This window comes from Canis aureus, chromosome 29 (assembly GCF_053574225.1).
Source record: "Canis aureus isolate CA01 chromosome 29, VMU_Caureus_v.1.0, whole genome shotgun sequence".
In the NCBI taxonomy this organism is placed as follows: domain Eukaryota; kingdom Metazoa; phylum Chordata; class Mammalia; order Carnivora; family Canidae; genus Canis; species Canis aureus.
The window spans coordinates 27339913-27357908 of record NC_135639.1 but is presented as its reverse complement, the minus strand read 5'-3'; the positions used below and the strand labels follow the sequence as shown (position 1 = coordinate 27357908).

General features: G+C 39.8%; 1 protein-coding gene across 10 annotated transcripts in view; it reads left to right on the top strand.

Moving 5' to 3' along the window:
• Positions 1 to 3145: 3145 nt before the first annotated feature.
• The window catches only part of BTRC (beta-transducin repeat containing E3 ubiquitin protein ligase), a 180877-nt gene continuing 166026 nt past the window's right edge, over positions 3146 to 17996 (top strand). For 4 of the 10 annotated variants that reach the window (XM_077877921.1, XM_077877917.1, XM_077877916.1 and 1 more), the window contains exon 1: positions 3146 to 3302. In XM_077877921.1, coding sequence (XP_077734047.1) covers positions 3255 to 3302 — 48 coding nt within the window. In that variant the 5' untranslated portion in view covers positions 3146 to 3254. Of the gene's footprint in view, positions 3303 to 3592; positions 3692 to 17996 lie in introns of those variants that run through there. The other 6 variants (XM_077877918.1, XM_077877913.1, XM_077877919.1 and 3 more) reach the window with 4 other exon arrangements.

Genomic DNA, 17996 nt, shown 5'->3' with positions numbered 1-17996 from the left:
GAAGAGACATTTTGAGAGATTATCGGCTGAGTACAGACACTAAGAGACAAGGATGAGTCAGAGTACGTTGAGGTCTTAAACCAGGAGGTTGGGAAGAAATTAGGTCCAATAGTAGCTGTGATTTCTCATACTAGAAATAGAATTTTGCAGTAAAGTGAAGCTTTAAAAGGTTCTAATGATTCAGTGTTCTTCTCGAGCAACTGCACTATAAGCAGGCTCATGAGTGTATCCATTTTAGAGTTGGCAGAGATCTTTGTTTTCCAGATGACAAGAGAGAGGACCAGAGAGCTTCAATTAATTGTTGAGTCAACCAATTAACTGGAGAAAGGATGGGCTAGAACTAGACCTCTTAACAATGAACTTTCCTAAACTTTGTTGGATATGAGAGGCTTCAAAATCAAAGCAGTTTATACTTGGATTTCTCAGTTTGCCTGACCTTAAGTAGTCAATTTTCAAAAAAGAGGATTTACCCTTTCTGTACCCAGTCTCTGCCAGCTCACTTTCAAACCATATGCATATGAACTGTCTTGCTGGTTGAGCTTTCAAACAAAAACTTGGATTTGTTTTACAAATCCTTACTTCTACATGGCTGGACAAAGTGAGGATTGTCACTACAAGCCTCATCTGGCAGTGTTTTCTTATTTACTCCTCTTTTTTTTTTTTTTTAAGATTTTATTTATTTATTCATGAGAGACACAGAGAGAGAGAGACAGAGGGAGAAACAGGCTCCATGCAGGGAGTCTGATGTAAGACTTGATCCTGAGACTCCAGGATAATGCCCTGGGCCAAAGGCAGGCACCAAACCACTGAGCCACCCAGAGATCCCTACTCCTCTTTGGATAACAAAATAAATTGAATGACTTCTCAGCAGAATAGAATCTTAGGGTTTAAAAGATCCCCCCCCCCCAAATCAATATCTTATACACATTACCCTACAGATAGTCACCTGGCCTCTAAATGTTTTCAGGAATGGGATGGTCCATTCCTTTGTCAGTTCAGCTCTGATTACTAGAAAGCTCTGAGTCTGAGTCCTTTGCCACTGAAGTCTGGTTCAGTGAAAATAGCACAGGCCTTGGAGTCCAGCAGACTTGGGTTAGAATTCTGCAATGTGACTTGCTGTATGACTTGTGCAAATCATCATCTATCAGTTTCTTCATCTGTAAATTAGGGATAGTAATGCCTATTTTACAGAGTAATTATGAACATTAGAGATTATGTAAATTTTTAAAAAAGATTTTATTCATTTGAGAGAAAGAGAGCATGAGCAGGGGGAGAAGCAGGCTCCCTACTTCTGCTGAGCTGGGAGCCTGTCATGCAGTTTGATCCCAGGACCCTAGGATGATGAGCTAAGCCAAAGGCAGACACTTACTGACTGAGCCACCCAGGTGCCCCATATTTGAGATTATGAATATAAAATTCCTAGTACATGCCTGGCACAAAGAGCTAATATAGTGATAATTGTTATTATTGTCACATGCCTTTCAAATACTTTCAAACACTTGAATTTCATTGTCACAGTATTCCTAAGTGATCTTTTTCTTAGAATAATCATCTACCAGCATTTTCTCCCATGCTCATTCTGGCCTTGGCTATGCTCCTGCATACCATCTTTGTGAGACATGGTGCCCATAACTGAACAAAGTGTTCCAGGTGTGGTCTGACTGCTTCAAAACAAAGACCATAAGCCTCTATTTTCCAGACACTTCTTCAAGTTGCCTACAGCCCTTTTAGCATTTTTAAAAAAGATTTCATTTATTTATTCATGAAAGACAGAGAGAGAGAGAGAGAGAGAGAGAGAGAGGCAGAGACACAGGCAGAGGGAGAAGCAGGCTCCATGCAGGGAACCCGATGTGGGACTCCATCCGGGGTCTCCAGGATCACACCCTGGTCCGAAGGCAGTGCTAAACCACTGAGCCACCCAGGCTGCCCCCACCCCCTGTTAGCATTTTTGGCAATTGAGTCACATACCGCCTTAGTCCTATGAAAACTTCCAGGTAGTTTTCACGTTTATGAGTTTGAAGTTCTCCATTTTGCACTTGTGTAGAACTTTTTTTTATTAAAGAGTAAAACTTAAAAAAAAAAAAAAAGTAAAACTTTTTTTGTTAAGTGAAAGCCTGTCATGTATTAGATATTGTGGTGAGTTCTGTGGACATAGAGATGACTAGAATAAAGTATCAGTATACTAGAAATGCGAGGTCCACAAGATTGGATCTATCATGTTCACCAATGAATCCCCATTTCTTAGGATGATGTCTGGACACAGTTATGTGCCTACTGTTCACTGAATAGATGAATAAAATAGTTTACAATGGAAATTTTTCCTGTAAGTGAAAAGCCATTTCCCCAATCCATTTATTTTATCAATTCAGATATTCTGTACTAGTCTATCACTTTTAGCCCAACCCTAGTGTTGAGAGATTAGGGTAGATCCCATCTTCAAAACACAATCAACCAATCTCTTTCAAGACCAAAATAAATACTTATAAGCTTTACTTGCTGGATAGCCATTATATCCCATCATTGAAGGCCTTTTGTAAGCACTTTCTGACCGTTACTGCAAGGCTTAAATCCCAGGGTTAGCAGTAACAGGCCATGACTTCTGAGTACTAAACACCTAAGAATTTTCTGAGCGGAGTTCTCTCTGGCCCTGACTTCTTGTGGGGGTAGAATAAGGTCCTCAGGAGCAGTGTGGGATAATAGGTTAGAAGGACCCTGGAATTCTGCTTTGGCCTGTGAGGTGCTGCCAGGACCTCTAAGTCCTCTCAGTTTTTTCCAGTATTTGGGCTACAGGTGAGGCAATGGTCGCCATCTTGATATCAAATGCCAGGCAAACAGCCATTAGCGTCGCTCGGTAACCACGGAGACACCCGTGCCCCCTCCCGTTTCCCATCCGTAGAGGCTGTAAACTACGATTCCCATCAGCCGATTTTCCCTATTTGATCGCCATCAAATAGAGTTGTCTAGATGTGGCTCTCGGCCACCGCGACCGTGCCGCAGTGAACCGCGGGAATTGCGGTTCGCTGCGAGGCCTCATTTTTTGCCGCGGGAAACTCCGGCACTACAAATCCCGTGAGCCAGCGGGATCACGCATGTGCACGGAACAGCGGGTCGTCCCTGGCCCCCTGCCGGTGGCTGGGAGGTAAGGGAGGGCGGGGGGCAAGGAAGAGGAGGCGGATCCGGGCGCTGCGTTGGCTGCGGCCTGGCACCAAGGGGGCGGCCCCGGCGGAGTGCAGACCCAGCGGCCCCCGGTGATTATGGACCCGGCCGAGGCGGTGCTGCAGGAAAAAGCGCTCAAGTTTATGGTGAGGAGGAGGCGCAGGCCGGGGAACGGTGGAGGCGGTGGCGTTGGCGACGTTGCTGAGGCTCGGGCCTGGGCCGCCCGCCCGCCGGAGGAAGGGGCAGCGGGACCCTGGGCCGAGGCTGGCGGCGGGGGCTGCTGAAGGGACCGGACGGGAGTTCCGGGGAGGCGGGAGGGGTTGCGGAGAGGACCCGGGGGTGGGGGCAACAGCTCCGCCATCTTGTGGATGAGAGGCCAAGTGACAGCGGGAGCTTAATCGGGGAGGGGGCTCTGGACGGCGCGCGGGGCCCTAGAGGGAAAGGGGCGTGGGGACAGTTACTGAGGAGCGGAGGAAGCCCGGAGGAGAGACGCCGTGGGGGTGCTGGCAGGGCCTTCTCGGTGTCAGGGTTACGGGTAAGGCCCAGCTTAGGAGATGCGTTCAGGAGTGGGGAAGAGGAGCGCGGGATAGTGGAAGGAGAGCTACGGGGTGGGGGGCCTGGTGTGACGGGCAGGGAGGGGTGCAGATGGATCTAAGGGGGTGGAGATCAGGCCAGCGCCGGTGAGAGACTTTTAGTTTTGTGGGGTGGGGGTGGGGAGGAGGGGAGACAGCCTGTGCCTTCAGGGTACAATCCCAGTTTGGCCAAACTAATGTTCACAAACTCTGGAAAGGAAGAGGTCTAACTTAGGAGGATAAGGGCTAGGAATGGAGACCTGGGACTATGGTAATCTCTAGGGAAGGAAGGGGGTGTTGATGGTGAGCCAGAATTACAAATGTCAGAAAAAGAGATACTCTACTCTGAAAGGAGAAGCTAAATATTGTAGCGAGGACACAGTGATAAAGAGCAAGAGGTTGATCCATCAGGAAGACCTGGGTACAGGAGATTGGGGAAAAATTAATATATAATAGGGTAGAACAAAACATAGTGCTAAATTGCAAAGATAGTAAAATGTGGGGACCTGGTGCTATATCAACTTTCTGAGAAAAGAAGGGCCATGGAGATTACAACCGCAAGGCTCCTAAGAAGTGATGGGATCAGTGGAGAAATTTCAGGAGGCAACGGGGAGATGTAACTAGTGGGAAATAGGAGATGTCAGAATTGGTGGTTCTTACCAGTTTTAGGTTGAAGCACAGTATGAATTTGGATTGGAATTTGTTTGGGCTTATTTAACTCCCTTTGGAGCCCAGTTCTTTTAACTTTGTGTCATGCTTTCCTTTTGCTATGCTTGTTTGGCAAATTTGTATAGGCTGGTATTTGATGCTTTTAATCTGATGCTTCTTGTATATCCTAGGTGTAAAACCAGTCTTTGTGGTTACAGCTAAAGAATGATGGAATGCATAGAGTGCTATTTTAACAGGTGGCCTTGGGGATATTATTTGCAGTGGAATCTTGCTTTTTCAGAAGTAATTGTAACTTGTCACTCCAAATCTTGTTTCTTTGATAGTTATTTTTGTTTTTGCTTGAAATACCAAAACATATCCAAATAAACATGGACACTATCCCAATTGAAATTTGGCTTTAAACTACCACATTTATAAAAATACTTCTTCAGAAACTGGTCAAATTTACTAAAATTTTATTTTGTATTAGTGCTTTCAAAAACATCTAACTAAAGTTTGAATATATCATTAACAAAATACCATTATGCCTGAAGAAGGTTCTTGAAATTATAAAATGTTAAATTTTTTTGGACTTTAGAAATAAGAGGAAATTGCTTTATATTTTATGTTATTTTGCATAATCTCTATGTTAAATAACCTGTATGCCAGCCTCTACGTGTAAGTCAGAAAACTGGCAGCTGCTTATTTTTGTTTTTCTACTTAGAGGTTGACTGCGTCCTAATCTTGATACTTGTGTCAGATTTATGGAATAATGTGACTTATAGATCATAAAGAGACATGAAATCATCTTCTTTACTCCTCATTAGACCTCAGCCTGGAACTTGATCCCTGCTTTGTACAAGTGAGTTAATGTTTGGATAGATAATGATCTCCTGATTGAGTTAAAGTGGACCTGGAGATGGCTATGTAGTAGTTTGCAGCTTTTAGGGCACCACACATTATTAAATATTGAGTCAGTTTCTGTAGGGAGAAACCAATTTTTTTCTTTAATTTTAGTTACTTTTATTTTTGACTTTGCTTGCTATTTTGGCTACTGTTTGGGAAAGGGCCAACTGGAAGAGAGTCACTAAGAAGGACACCTTAATAACTGAAACAGAGAATGGAGAGTTAGAGATTTCATATTTTTCCACTCACAGTCTTACTATGAATTTGAGTAAGTCACAAATACCTTTGGTCCCATTTACCCTGCTGTAATATGCGTCTGTCTTTACTCAGTTTTGAGATAGGAAGATGTTTTATTTGTGATTGCATCAAGTAATTAATGCATAGTACACATGGAAGAATGATCCTCTTAATCAAATTAAGATTTTTGTATAGTATTTGGCTTTGTTTTGACCTTAACTGCTTCCTTCAATTGTGAATGGCAGTTTTTGTTCGGATGCCCTGATTTCCATGGTTTAAAGAAATGTAAAATTTATTAAAAATGCCAACATAAAAAGATACTGTCTTTCATGAATTTTGCTTATCACAACATTAATGTATAGTGCTTTGATTAGGAATTTTATAATAAAATATTATTAACAAGACTGCTAATTCAGAGTTGACCATGGTTCACACATAGTCTAGATTTAAAGTTTACCTTCGGATACTTATGAAAAATAGTTGAAGTAGAATGCTTAATTTCTAAAAACAAATGATTTTTTTTTTAAAGATTTATTTATTCATGTGAGACACAGAGAGAGACAGAGAGAGAGGCAGAGACACAGGCAGAAGGAGAAGCAGGCCCTTCGCAGGAGCCCGATGTGGGATTTGACCCCAGATCTTGAGATCACCGCCTGAGTGGAAGGCAGCAGCCCAGCTGCTGAGCCACCCAGGCTGAGCCACCCAGGCGTCCCTAGAAGCAAATGATATTAAAGCAGTAGTTTACATTAAGTAACTGGTATGCAAATATCTCGTTTAGCCATAGTAGGGCCTCAAGCACCTTTCATTTATTTATTTATTTATTCATTCATTCATTCATTCATTCATTCATTCATGAGAGACACTGAGACAGAGAGAGAGAGAGGCAGAGAGAGGCAGAGATACAGGCAGAGGAAGAAGCAGGCTCCATGGAGGGAGTCCGATGTGGGACTCAGTCTTGGGACTCCAGGATCACGCCCTGAGCCAGAGCAGACACTTAACCCTTGAGCCACCCAGGCACCTTCTTAACTAATACTTCTTTGGTCAACGAAATTATAATCCAGAAAAGATAAATGGGAACTGGAAGAGGATCTGAAAAGAAAAATGAAAATGATTGAGGGAATGTAGGTATCATTTATAAGCAGATATTAGAAAAATATATATGGGGGATAGAAAGATGAGTTGAGGGATGAATTTGAAGTTTATTTTTAAAAATGAACAGGATGGGGGCACCTGGATGGCTCAGTGGTTGAGCATTTGCCTTTGGCTCAGGTCGTGATCCCAAGATCCTGGGATCGAGTCCCACATTAGGCTCCTCAGAGGGAGCCTGCTTCTCCCTCTGCCTATGTCTCTGCCTCTCTCTCTGTCTCTCTCATGAATAAATAAATACAAATCTTAAAAAAAAAATGAACAGGATAAACCAGTCCCAGAATATTAAATCTGGGGAAACATTTGAAATCTGTATGAATAATTTTAGGGCATATAAAATAGTTTTTAATAGAATTGATAAGTGAAACTGTAAAAGGTAACTTGGCAGTGTAATAGACCACCCCACAATTTAGTAGCTTAAACACTTTATTATTTCTCTCAAATTTGTGGTTGACTGATGGGTTTTCTGTTACACTTGATATTGGTTGGGGTGCCAGCATGGCTGGAATGTTCACAATGGCCACACTCACATAGCTGACCACTTTCTGAGAGTTTAGTTATCCTAAGGCCTTCAGTCCTGCTTTATGTGGGCCTCCTTTCTCCACATGGCCTTTTGATTTCTTATGCTTGGTGCCTAGATTCTAAGAAGGAGTATTCCAAGAGACAGGAAATAGAAGGCATTCAGCCAGTTCTCTTATGTCCTTGGATTGGAAGTCTGAGAGTGTCCCTCTTGGTCAAAGACAGTCAAGGCCAGGCCAGAGTTAGAGGGAAAGGAAATAATCTACCTGTAGACCAGAAGAATAACATCCATAAACAGGGAAATTGTTGGGGGCCATGCCCTTTTGAGACTGGCTACCAGGGATGTTATTCTAGTTAGAGATTCACACTAAAAATACAAATGGAATAAGCCAAATTTGTGAATAACAACACCAGGTTTAGCTTTGAAGCATCTCTTTTTTGAGGTTAACTTCTTAAGGAACTAATGTGATCTCCTGCATGACTTGCCTTAATGTCACTGCAGAGATAATACTTGGTGAATTAATATGACTCAGTAACTTTTCTTATTTGCTCGAGAAGTGTATGTATCTAAAAGCAAGAAATTGCATTTTAAAATAAATACTCAGATTTTTCACTCTGATGGGCTTTTCTTTGAGTCAGTGAGATTGATTACCAGCTGGTTGGGTGAACATTTGAAACAAGTTCTTAGTTTAAGGTGTCAGAGTTTCTATGTATCTCTTACCTGTTCTCAATTTAAATTAGCCTTCACTTTCTTTTCTGGATACTTATATAGGTATTAAGGTATGAAATTAGGAGTTAGTGATAATTCTTTGTGCTAATTTTTAAAATTCACGTTTTTAATAGCTGTACATAACATTGGAAGTGAAATTATTAGATGTAGAGAAAATTCTACTTTGAATGATTGTCAGAAATTTTTTATTGCTAAATTAGAAAATGAAATTATAAAAGAGACCACTTATTATTCTACATTATTTGTATAGTGCTTAAATCCTGAAAGAAAGGAAGCAGATGGGAATTTTTTTTTCCCTTGGTAAAGGGAGGTGGGACATATATAAGATCTTGATCATGTATAGAAAAATATTATTTTATGGGAAATGCATTAAAATATAAAAGAATGAAAAAAGAGATCTATGCTGTTGAAGTATCTTAAACCCCATCTACTTTTTTTTTTAAAGATTTATTTATTTGAGAGAGAGAAAGCACATGCACACTCTTGAGGAGGAGAAGGGACAGAGAGAGAGAGAGAGAGAGAGAGAGAAAGAGAGAAAGAGAGAGAAGCAGGCTCCCTGCTGAGCAGGGAGGAGGACTCCATCCCAGGCCCCCAGGATCATGACCTGAGCCCAAGGCAGACGCTTAACTGACTAAGGCACTCAAGTGCCCCAAATCTCATCTACTTTGTAGCAATATTTTAATATAGCACAGGAAGTGCTTTCTAAGTGTATAATAATTCATTGAAGATGAATTATTTTTCAATGTTTAATGGTTAATGTTTAATGGTCACTATAAAGAAAACTGCTTCTTTGCTTAATAATCCAGCATCCTTAAGTTGGAATAGAGGATGGAAAAAATGTGGGAAAGTTCCACTGGATCTTACCATTTTGACTAGTATTCCACAAGATTCACCTTGTACTTTGAGAATCTCTGGATAATTCCCTTTACTTTCTCCAAAGCCCAACTGAGACAGAGCAAAACAACTATCTTTGAAGGCTCAGAGATAACAAGTGAAGTAAATACTGAGAGTAAAGTTGACTTAAGACTGTGATTTTGGGGACACCTGGGTGGCTCAGCCTTTGGCTCAGGGAGTGATCCTGGAGTCCCCAGGATCCAGTCCTGCATCAGGCTCCCTGCAGGGAGCCTGCTTCTCCCTATGCCTATGTCTCTGCCTTCTTTCTGTGTGTGTCTCTTGTGAATAAATAAATAAAATCTTAAAAAAAAAAAAAAAAAGACTGTGATTTTTGTTCCCTGGGATACTACCATCATAGTTCTTGGATCGCCTTCATAATGTGGCCAGGGTGGGGATGGGAAGCAAGGGAACAAAAGCCACAGAGCTGGGAGAGGATTCCTTCCTGCTGAGATGAACCTTCTGCGTTGGAATTTTCTTGCTCCTTCCTGAGATTTGGCTCTCCCTTCACGATACTGCCTTCTTATTTCCAAGCTTGTGTTCTTACCTGACCAGACTGTCAATAATGGATAACCAGTAGAAGTGGGAGAGTTATGCTTTTTAAATGTTTTTTTTTAAATATACTTAGCCACACATAGCTAACAGCTATCATTTAGTATTTACTATGTGCTATTCAAATTCTAGATTCTTTTTTTTAAATCTTTAAAAAAAATCTCTATACGCAATCTGAGCCTTGAACTCATGATCCCGAGATTAAGAGTAGCATGCTCTTCTGACTGAGCCAGCCTGGCACCCCTAAATTCTTTGCATATATTATTTCATTTAATTCTTCCAATAATAGATTCAGTACTGTTGTTACTCCCATTTTCAGGTAGGGAAACTGATTCTGGAGAGAATAAGTAACTTGTACAAAATCACACTTTAGCAAGGAGCCTGACATCAAACCCATGCAGTCTCACCCAGTACCCTGACTTACACTATATTTAATCCTTGAAGAGCAGAGAAACAATGGAATATGATGGCATATTTCTTTGCTAGTCACTTGATGGCTGGAGTGGAAGAGTTACTGTCCAGACTTCCATGTAGATTTTCTAATCATTTGAATTATTGAGGAAATGGAATAGTACTTTATAGTTGTCATAGTATCATTGCATCAGTCAGCTTTTGCTGAGTAATAAAACCACAAAATATGGCATTCAGTGATATATATTTATTCTCACGAATATGTGGATTTGCTGAGTATTGGATAGTATAGACTGGGCTTAGTTGGGAAACTGGACTTGGCTGCTCACTGAGGACTACTGTTACATATGATATTCTGGGACTCAGACTAAAGAAATGGTGACTTACCAGGCAAAGCTCTTATAGCAAATACACAAAAGAGCAAGTCCAGTTATTAAATTATTAAAGTACCTTTCAGTTATTGGTTGTGTCACACTGACCAGTATTCCATTAACCAAAGCAAGTCCACATGGGCAAGCCCAGAGTCAAAGGGCAGGAAAGTATATTCTGCCCATAGAAGGTGTGGGGGAGGGAGTAACTTGCATAATTAATGTACTACAGTAACAGTCTATAATATACTCTAGGATACTTGATTTATAGAGGAACGATGAAATGCTTACTGTGACAGCTTTCATTCTGTTTGTTGTTGTACTGCCCTGACTAGCACTTCTCACTTTGGTTACTGAACAATACCTCTGGGTTAGATACTTTCAGAATCATTACTTAATATAGCAGGTATCTTTGCATCATGTTATGTGAAATAAAAAAAAAGGCATAAAGAGAAAATTAGATTATTGACATTAATCCACAGTGATGCCCTGAAAAGTTCATCAGTATTACAAGCTATTCTTCTATCTTTGGGAAGGATAAAATTGATGTCATTCCCATGGCATTTGTGACAGAATTTGAACTATAACAGAATTTGAATCAAGGTCATACATAATGCTCTGACAACTCCTTTGGAAGCAGGTTTAGAGCTCTTAAATCCCTTCTGCACCAAAATTTGCGGTTGCAAAGATACGGTACTGATATCTTCAGATGTTTGGGGGGTATACAGGCTTTCACTGAAAAGTCATGGAAGCAGAAATCCAGGAGTTATAGCATGTGGATAATACTTTTGCAACACAGATGTACAAATCCTTGTACTCAGGAGCTAACACAGTAACACTAATCTGTTAATGTGGTTATTTATGGATTGTTGGATTATGGGTAATATTTCAAAATATTTAACAGCATCTGAAAATATGCTAGTAAACACACAAAAGCATTACTTAGGTGATTTTTCTTTTCTCTGCATTCTTTAATGCTTTCTACATTTTCTGTAGCAAATATGTATTTTTATTTTTTATTTTTTTATTTTTTTATTTTTTAAAGATTTTATTTATTCATGATAGTTACAGAGAGAAAGACAGAGAGGCAGAGACACAGGCAGAGGGAGAAGCAGGCTCCATGCAGGGAGCCCGATGTGGGATTCGATCCCAGGTCTCCAGGATCGCGCCCCGGGCCAAAGGCAGGTGCCAAACCGCTGCGCCACCCAGGGATCCCTGTATTGTTTTTAATCTGAAAAATTTAAATTTAGTATACTGAGTTCATATATTTAGAAAATAAGTACCCAAATGAAGACCTGCACTGATCATGGACTGCAGTGTAGCCAAGCTCATTTTCTTTTCTTTTCTTTTTTTTTTTATATATTTATTTATTTATAATAGTCATACAGAGAGAGAGAGAGAGGCAGAGACACAGGCAGAGGGAGAAGCAGGCTCCATGCACCGGGAGCCTGACGTGGGATTCGATCCCGGGTCTCCAGGATTGCACCCCGGGCCAAAGGCAGGTGCCAAACCACTGGGCCACCCAGGGATCCCCCAAGCTCATTTTCTTAACTGGAAAATGGGCAATTGTTAGTCTTACCTACTTGAAAAGGTTCTCTTTTCCCCCTTCTCAGTTCATTTTAAATTGTGAATTGCCACGTATGTGTTAATTGATCATTTATACCATTAAACTCCTTTTTGTATCCACGATTTTCATTGGAAATTTAGGACTATATGTTCCTAAATTGTGCTGGAGAACTGCATTTTCCTTTTAAATAGTACTTGGCAAAATCAGTGGCTTGACAACTGAAGATGAGGCCATAATGATAGTTGGCTTGCAACGGGATTCGATAAAAATGTGAACATAAACTGAGTTGCAAAACGTTGTGTTATATGTGGAGAGAGGTAGTTAGGGGGTAGGAGGGGATGAAGATACAAAATTATTATTATTATTAAATATTTTACTTTATTATTTATTCATGAGAGACAGAGAGAGAGAGGCAGAGACACAGCAGAGGGAGAAGCAGGCTCCATGCAGGGAGCCTGATGCGGGACACGATCCCGGGACTCCAGGATCACGCCCCAGACTGAAGGCAGGCGCTACACCGCTGAGCCACCCAGGGATCCCTGGAATTTATATTTCTTAAAGCACACCAATAAGTGCCAAAATAGAGGCATAAAGTGCTATAGAAGTTGTCAGAAGGGAAATCATTTTTTTTTTTTTTTTTTGGAAATCAGTTTTTAACTGGAGAGATCTTTGAATACTTTGTGGAAGAAGAAAGCTTCATATTGGATTTTATAGAATAGATAGGTTTTGACAGAGTTGTTTTTGAGGTGGACAGTTCCAGGAAGAGGGAGTAGTTCGGGTAAAGGCCAGAAAATCAAGAGATGGGCAGGCATGGGTTGAGTAGATAGATATGACTTGAACATTGAGTGCATAGCAGACAAGAAAAAAAAGAGACTGAGGACTGGGGAGTTTGGACTGAATCCGCCTTGTATTTAAAAATCATATTCTCGTGTATTTTGTGTGTGTATGTAAGCTTTTTAAAGAAGTAAAATTATACAAAAAGGTGTACAAATCCTAAGTATATAGCTCATTAAAATTTTACCTAGTTATCACTTCTGTGTAAGCCTTATCTAATCAGTATAGGTTAGTTTTTACTTTTATTTGTATTTAGCCTCATATAAATGGAATCCTTCTAGTATATACACTTCGGTGTCTGCCTTCCTTAGTCCCACATTGTTTGTAAGACCATTCATTCAGGTTGTTTTTCCTTTTTCTCTATATAGCAATAGTTTAAAAAGAATGATTGCAGTTAGCATCATCATTTTATAAAAGGAAGAAAGAGCACTCTAATGCCACAAAAGTAGCAAGGATATAATCTCAGTATAAAGGAAAAAAACTCTTTGGGGTAAGCAGAGTAAGCACCTTCTGCCTCACCAATCCCAAGATATGTTATATTATATGGGGGAGTTAAAGTAACAGATGGAATTAGGATTGCTAATCAATTGACTTTAAAATAGGGACATTATCCTGGATTATATGTGTTGGGCCCCGTGTTAATCACAAGGGACCCTAAATGTGTAAGAGGAAGGGAGAACAACAGTTCAGAGTGATGCCACGTGAGAATTCAATCCACCGTCCTGGCTTTGAAGACGAGAGAAGAGAGACAGAGCTAAGGAATGTGAGCAACCTCTAGAAGTTTGATAGGACAAGCTAGAGCTTCCCGAAGAGAACACAATCCCAACAACCTTGATTTTTGGCTCAGTGAGAACCATTTCAGACTTCTGAACTACAGACTATAAAATATATTTTTTTAAAGATTTTATTTGGAGCAGCCCCAGTGGCGCAGCGGTTTAGCGCCGCCTGCAGTTTATTTATTTATTCATGAGAGGCACAGAGACAGAGTGAGTGAGAGGCAGAGACACAGGCAGAGGGAGAAGCAGGCTCCATGCAGGGAGCCCGATGTGGGACATGATACCAGTTCTCCAGGATCAGGCCCTGGGCTGAAGGCAGCCCGAGCCACCTGGGCAGCCCCTAAAATAATAAATTGATGTTATTTTAAGCCACTAAGTATGTGGTAATTTGTTATAGCAGCCATGGAAAACTAATATATAGTCTTTGTCCAGGGAAAATAGTTACACCTAAATTGGGGTGTTTATGTTGATACACACACATACATAATATCAGTATCTTTGTTTTTAGAGTTTGGTAACCACTAGTGCAGTCCTTTCTCTTTTTCTTAACATTTTATTTTGAATTGATCTCGAAATTACAGAAGAGTTTCATGTAAAACACAAATGGTATTTTTTCCTGATTCATTTGAGTCTAAGTTGTCACATCACTAAATGCTTCAGTATGTATTTTCTACAAATGAGGACATTCTACATAACTATAATATAACCCTCAAAATTAATGTATAGTATAATTACATATCTAACTCTCAGACCCCATTTAAACTTTGCCAGTTGTTCCAGTAATGTTCTTTATAGCAAAAGGATCTAATCCAGAATCATATATTGAATTTAGTTGTCATATCTCTTTAGTCTCCTTCAATGTAGAACAGTTCATTAGTCTTTGACTCTTGTGACTATGGCACTTTTGAACATTATAGGCTAGTTATTTTGTAGAATGGTCCCTCAATTTGGGTTTATCGATTTTTTCCTCATGATTGGATCCAGGTTATGTATTTTTGGCAGAAATATCACAGAAGTGATACTATAGTTTTGCTCATTGCCTCCTATCAGGTGACATATGGTTTTTGTTATCGTTTGTTTACTTGATTAAGGTGGCACCTACCAGTTTCTTTTAAAATACATTTTTCAAAAAAAAAAAAAACACATTTTTCTTTTTGTAATACATATTTTATGGAAAGCTACGTTGAAACCAGGTCACTATCCTGTTCCTCATCAGATTTTCAATCTATTATCATAGAATGGGCTTAGGAATTCCTGTTTTATTTGATGGAGTATAATCCAATCCTGTCATTTATTTTAATGCTTAAATTATTCCCTCTTTGGCCAGTGCTTTAAGGCTGCTTTATCTTTTTATTTCATTCTTTGAGCATTTTCTTACTTCCTGGTTAAAGAAGACATTCTTGTATTTAAAAAGTCTCATCTTGTATTTCCCCTCAACCCTGGAATTGCTGATTTCTCCAAGGAGCCTTATTTTTTTTGGATAGAGAACGATATTTAGAAGTCAAGATCTGGGTCTTAGGTGTGCTCATTGTTATTGGGGTGTCACTGTTCCCAGGTCCTCTTGTTGGATAGAGGTAGGGAATATATGTATGTATATAAACATGTACACATGCATTTATATCACTATTTTAATTTTATCTAGATATTTCTTTAAAACCATGAGTGTGCACTGATAACTCCAGTTCTAGTCTAATACCACAGGGTTCATTTACTAATTCCCTTTCCATAATTATAACTCCCTTTTCTGACATTAACTTGATTTTCATTATCATCAACATATTTTATTAACCAGTTTTCCTGGATGTGACCAGTCCTGTTGCTGCTGTTCCTGACATCTACCACGTGGATGCCATCCTCACCTTATTCAGGCTCCAAAATCCCATATGAAGCTGCTGCCCCTGCTCCCGTTTGAACATCGTTTTTCACTTCAGGATCTTTTGGCCTGCACTATGTTGCTCTTCTCAGTTCATTTGGACTCCAGCATCCTATGCATGACTGCCAAGGCTGCCATATTCCTGTATGGACATTCTTTTTATCCTGCTAGGGCGCTGACTGGCTGCCGTAGATCACTGCTGTTTCTACCACCCTATCTTGTGTAAACACCTGTTTTGCTTGGCCCTAACTAAACTGAATACATGTTTTTTATCTTGCAAAACTCAAACTCTGTACCTGTTAAACAACAATTTTCCACTTCCCTCTCCCCCCAGCCCCTGACAATCACCATTCTACTTTGTTTCTATGAGTTTGGTTATTTGGCTACTTATATCTTATCTAAGTGGAACCATATAGTATTTGTCTTTTTGTGAATAGCTTTTCTTAACATAAAGTCCTCAGGGTTTATCCACGTTGTAGCATGTATCAGAATTTCCTTACTTTTTAAGGCTGAATAATATTCTGTCATATTTAAACATCACATTTTGTTTGTCCATTAATCTCTTGCCAGACACTTGGGATCCTTCTGCCTTTTGGCAATTGTGAATAATACTATGAACATGAGTCTTTAAATATCTTAAGACCCTGACAAGCCTTGCTGTTTTTTACCTTTTGCATTTCGATCTATAGTCCATGTAGAATTAATGTCTGGTGTGAGGTAGAGGACAGAATTCAGTTTTTGTTTTTTTTAAATCCAGTTGATCCAATGTCATTTATTGAAAGGATTATTCTTTCTCTTATCCATTGTAGGGTCACTTTTGCCATGTACCACCTGTTTATATATATCCATGGGACAGTTCTAGGACTCATTTCTGTTCCATTGTTCTGTTTATTCTTGTGCCAGTATCATACTTTCTTAATTACTATATTTTTATACCAGTTCTTGATATCTGATAGTCTATGTCCTTTAGCTCCCCACCCCCCTTAAGATTGCATTAGCTATTCTCGGCCCTTTGTATTTCTATATATATTGGAATCCGCTTTGTCACTGTTCACGAAGCATACTGCTCTGATTTTTATTGGCATTGCATTGAATCTGAGTTTGGGTAAGTATTAAGATCATAACACTATTGAGTTCTACAATTAGAAAATGGTGTAGCCATGAAATGGTATATCTTTCCATTTATTAGGATCTTTAATTTCTGTGTAGAGGTCTTTGTACATTTTTTGTTTATTCCTAGGTATTTGGTTTTTTAGATGTTGGGTTTTTTTTTTGTTGTTGTTGTTGTTTAGATGATTTTTTTTTAAGATTTTATTTATTTATTCATAGAGACACAGAGAGAGAATGAGAGGCAGAGACACAGGCAGAGGGAGAAGCAGGCTCCATGCAGAGAGCCTGATGTGGGACTCGATCCAGGGTCTCCAGGATCACGCCCCAGGCTGCAGGAGACACTAAACCGCTGCGCCACCGGGGCTGCCCCTAGATGATGTTTTAAAATTTTAATACTCTATTTGTTGCTGATAGTGCAAAGGTTTTTAATCTGAGGTCCATGGTCCCCATTCAAGATCTAGATACATGCAAGTACTTTTTTCTGAAAGATCTATAATTTTCATCTGAATCTGATTCCCATTGAGGGCAATAACAGCAAAGATTAAAGACCACTGTAGTGGTTTCACTTAGAGTGGATTGAACTAGGGAGGATGGAATAGACAGAGGCAGGCAGAGAGGCCACTTAAAGGCTGTGTAATAGTCCAGGCAAGAAGCCATCTGGGCTTGAGCCAGGGCGGTAAGTATGAAAGAAGGAAAGACATTTAAGGAATATTCTTGAGATAGAATGAATCAGGTTTGCCTGGAGTGGAATAAGAGAAATAAAGAGTAAAAAAAGGCATCAGACTGTTGGGGGCAATTACCTAAAGAGAAGGTTGTCATAGCATAGGGAAAAATGAATATTTGGTGGATAAAGATATTGGAATAGTCCCTAATTTTAACAAGGAGACTAAATTTAAGATATATTCATATAGATAAAAATGGGCATATGGATATAATATTTGAGATTTGCCTTGGGATTTGGAAGGTGGAAAGCTGGCTGATGGGAATTCGTTATGTACTCTTCTATACTGTGTATTTAAAAGTATCCATAATAACAGGTTAAAAGAGAAAGATTATCCACTTAGAGAGTGAGCCAAGTTGAAGTTCTCAGGACCACTCAGCTCCACTTCATATGTGATAGAGAGATCAGGATTCTTCTAAACATTGTATTTGGTTTTTGAGTAATTTCATGTCACTATCTTGTATTGGGAACACTGTTTTATCAAGATTAGCCAGATAAGGAAGCTCAAAGCTACAGAGGCTTTTCATGCTAGCTGAGATAGGCTAAGTGCTTGGATGTGGCTAGGAGTTAAGGGGAGGAAATTTAGCTAGGCAGATGGAACATGGCATTTATTGGCAACTCAACCGGATTTGTGGACTCAGGGAAGTTTTGCAAGGGCAAGATATTCTTTCAGGGGGAGAATAGTGACAAGGAGTCTGGGTGCAGATATTCTGGGGAGATCCAGATAGGCAGACAGCATCAGTAAGTACTGAAAACAGGTAGCAAGGACCCTGATTAAAGTTTGGGATCAAAAATCAAACTGGAATACTCAGCAAGGAACTAAAGAATTCATTCATTCAGTTCATTTAATCATTCAGCCTGTAATTAGTGCCCACTACAGTTGTCCTATACTTTACTATTGTAAATTATTTGGAAAACATGTTAAAATATAGTGCAGATTCTCAGCCCCTTTCCCTCCATTTAATTTGGTAGGTCTCAA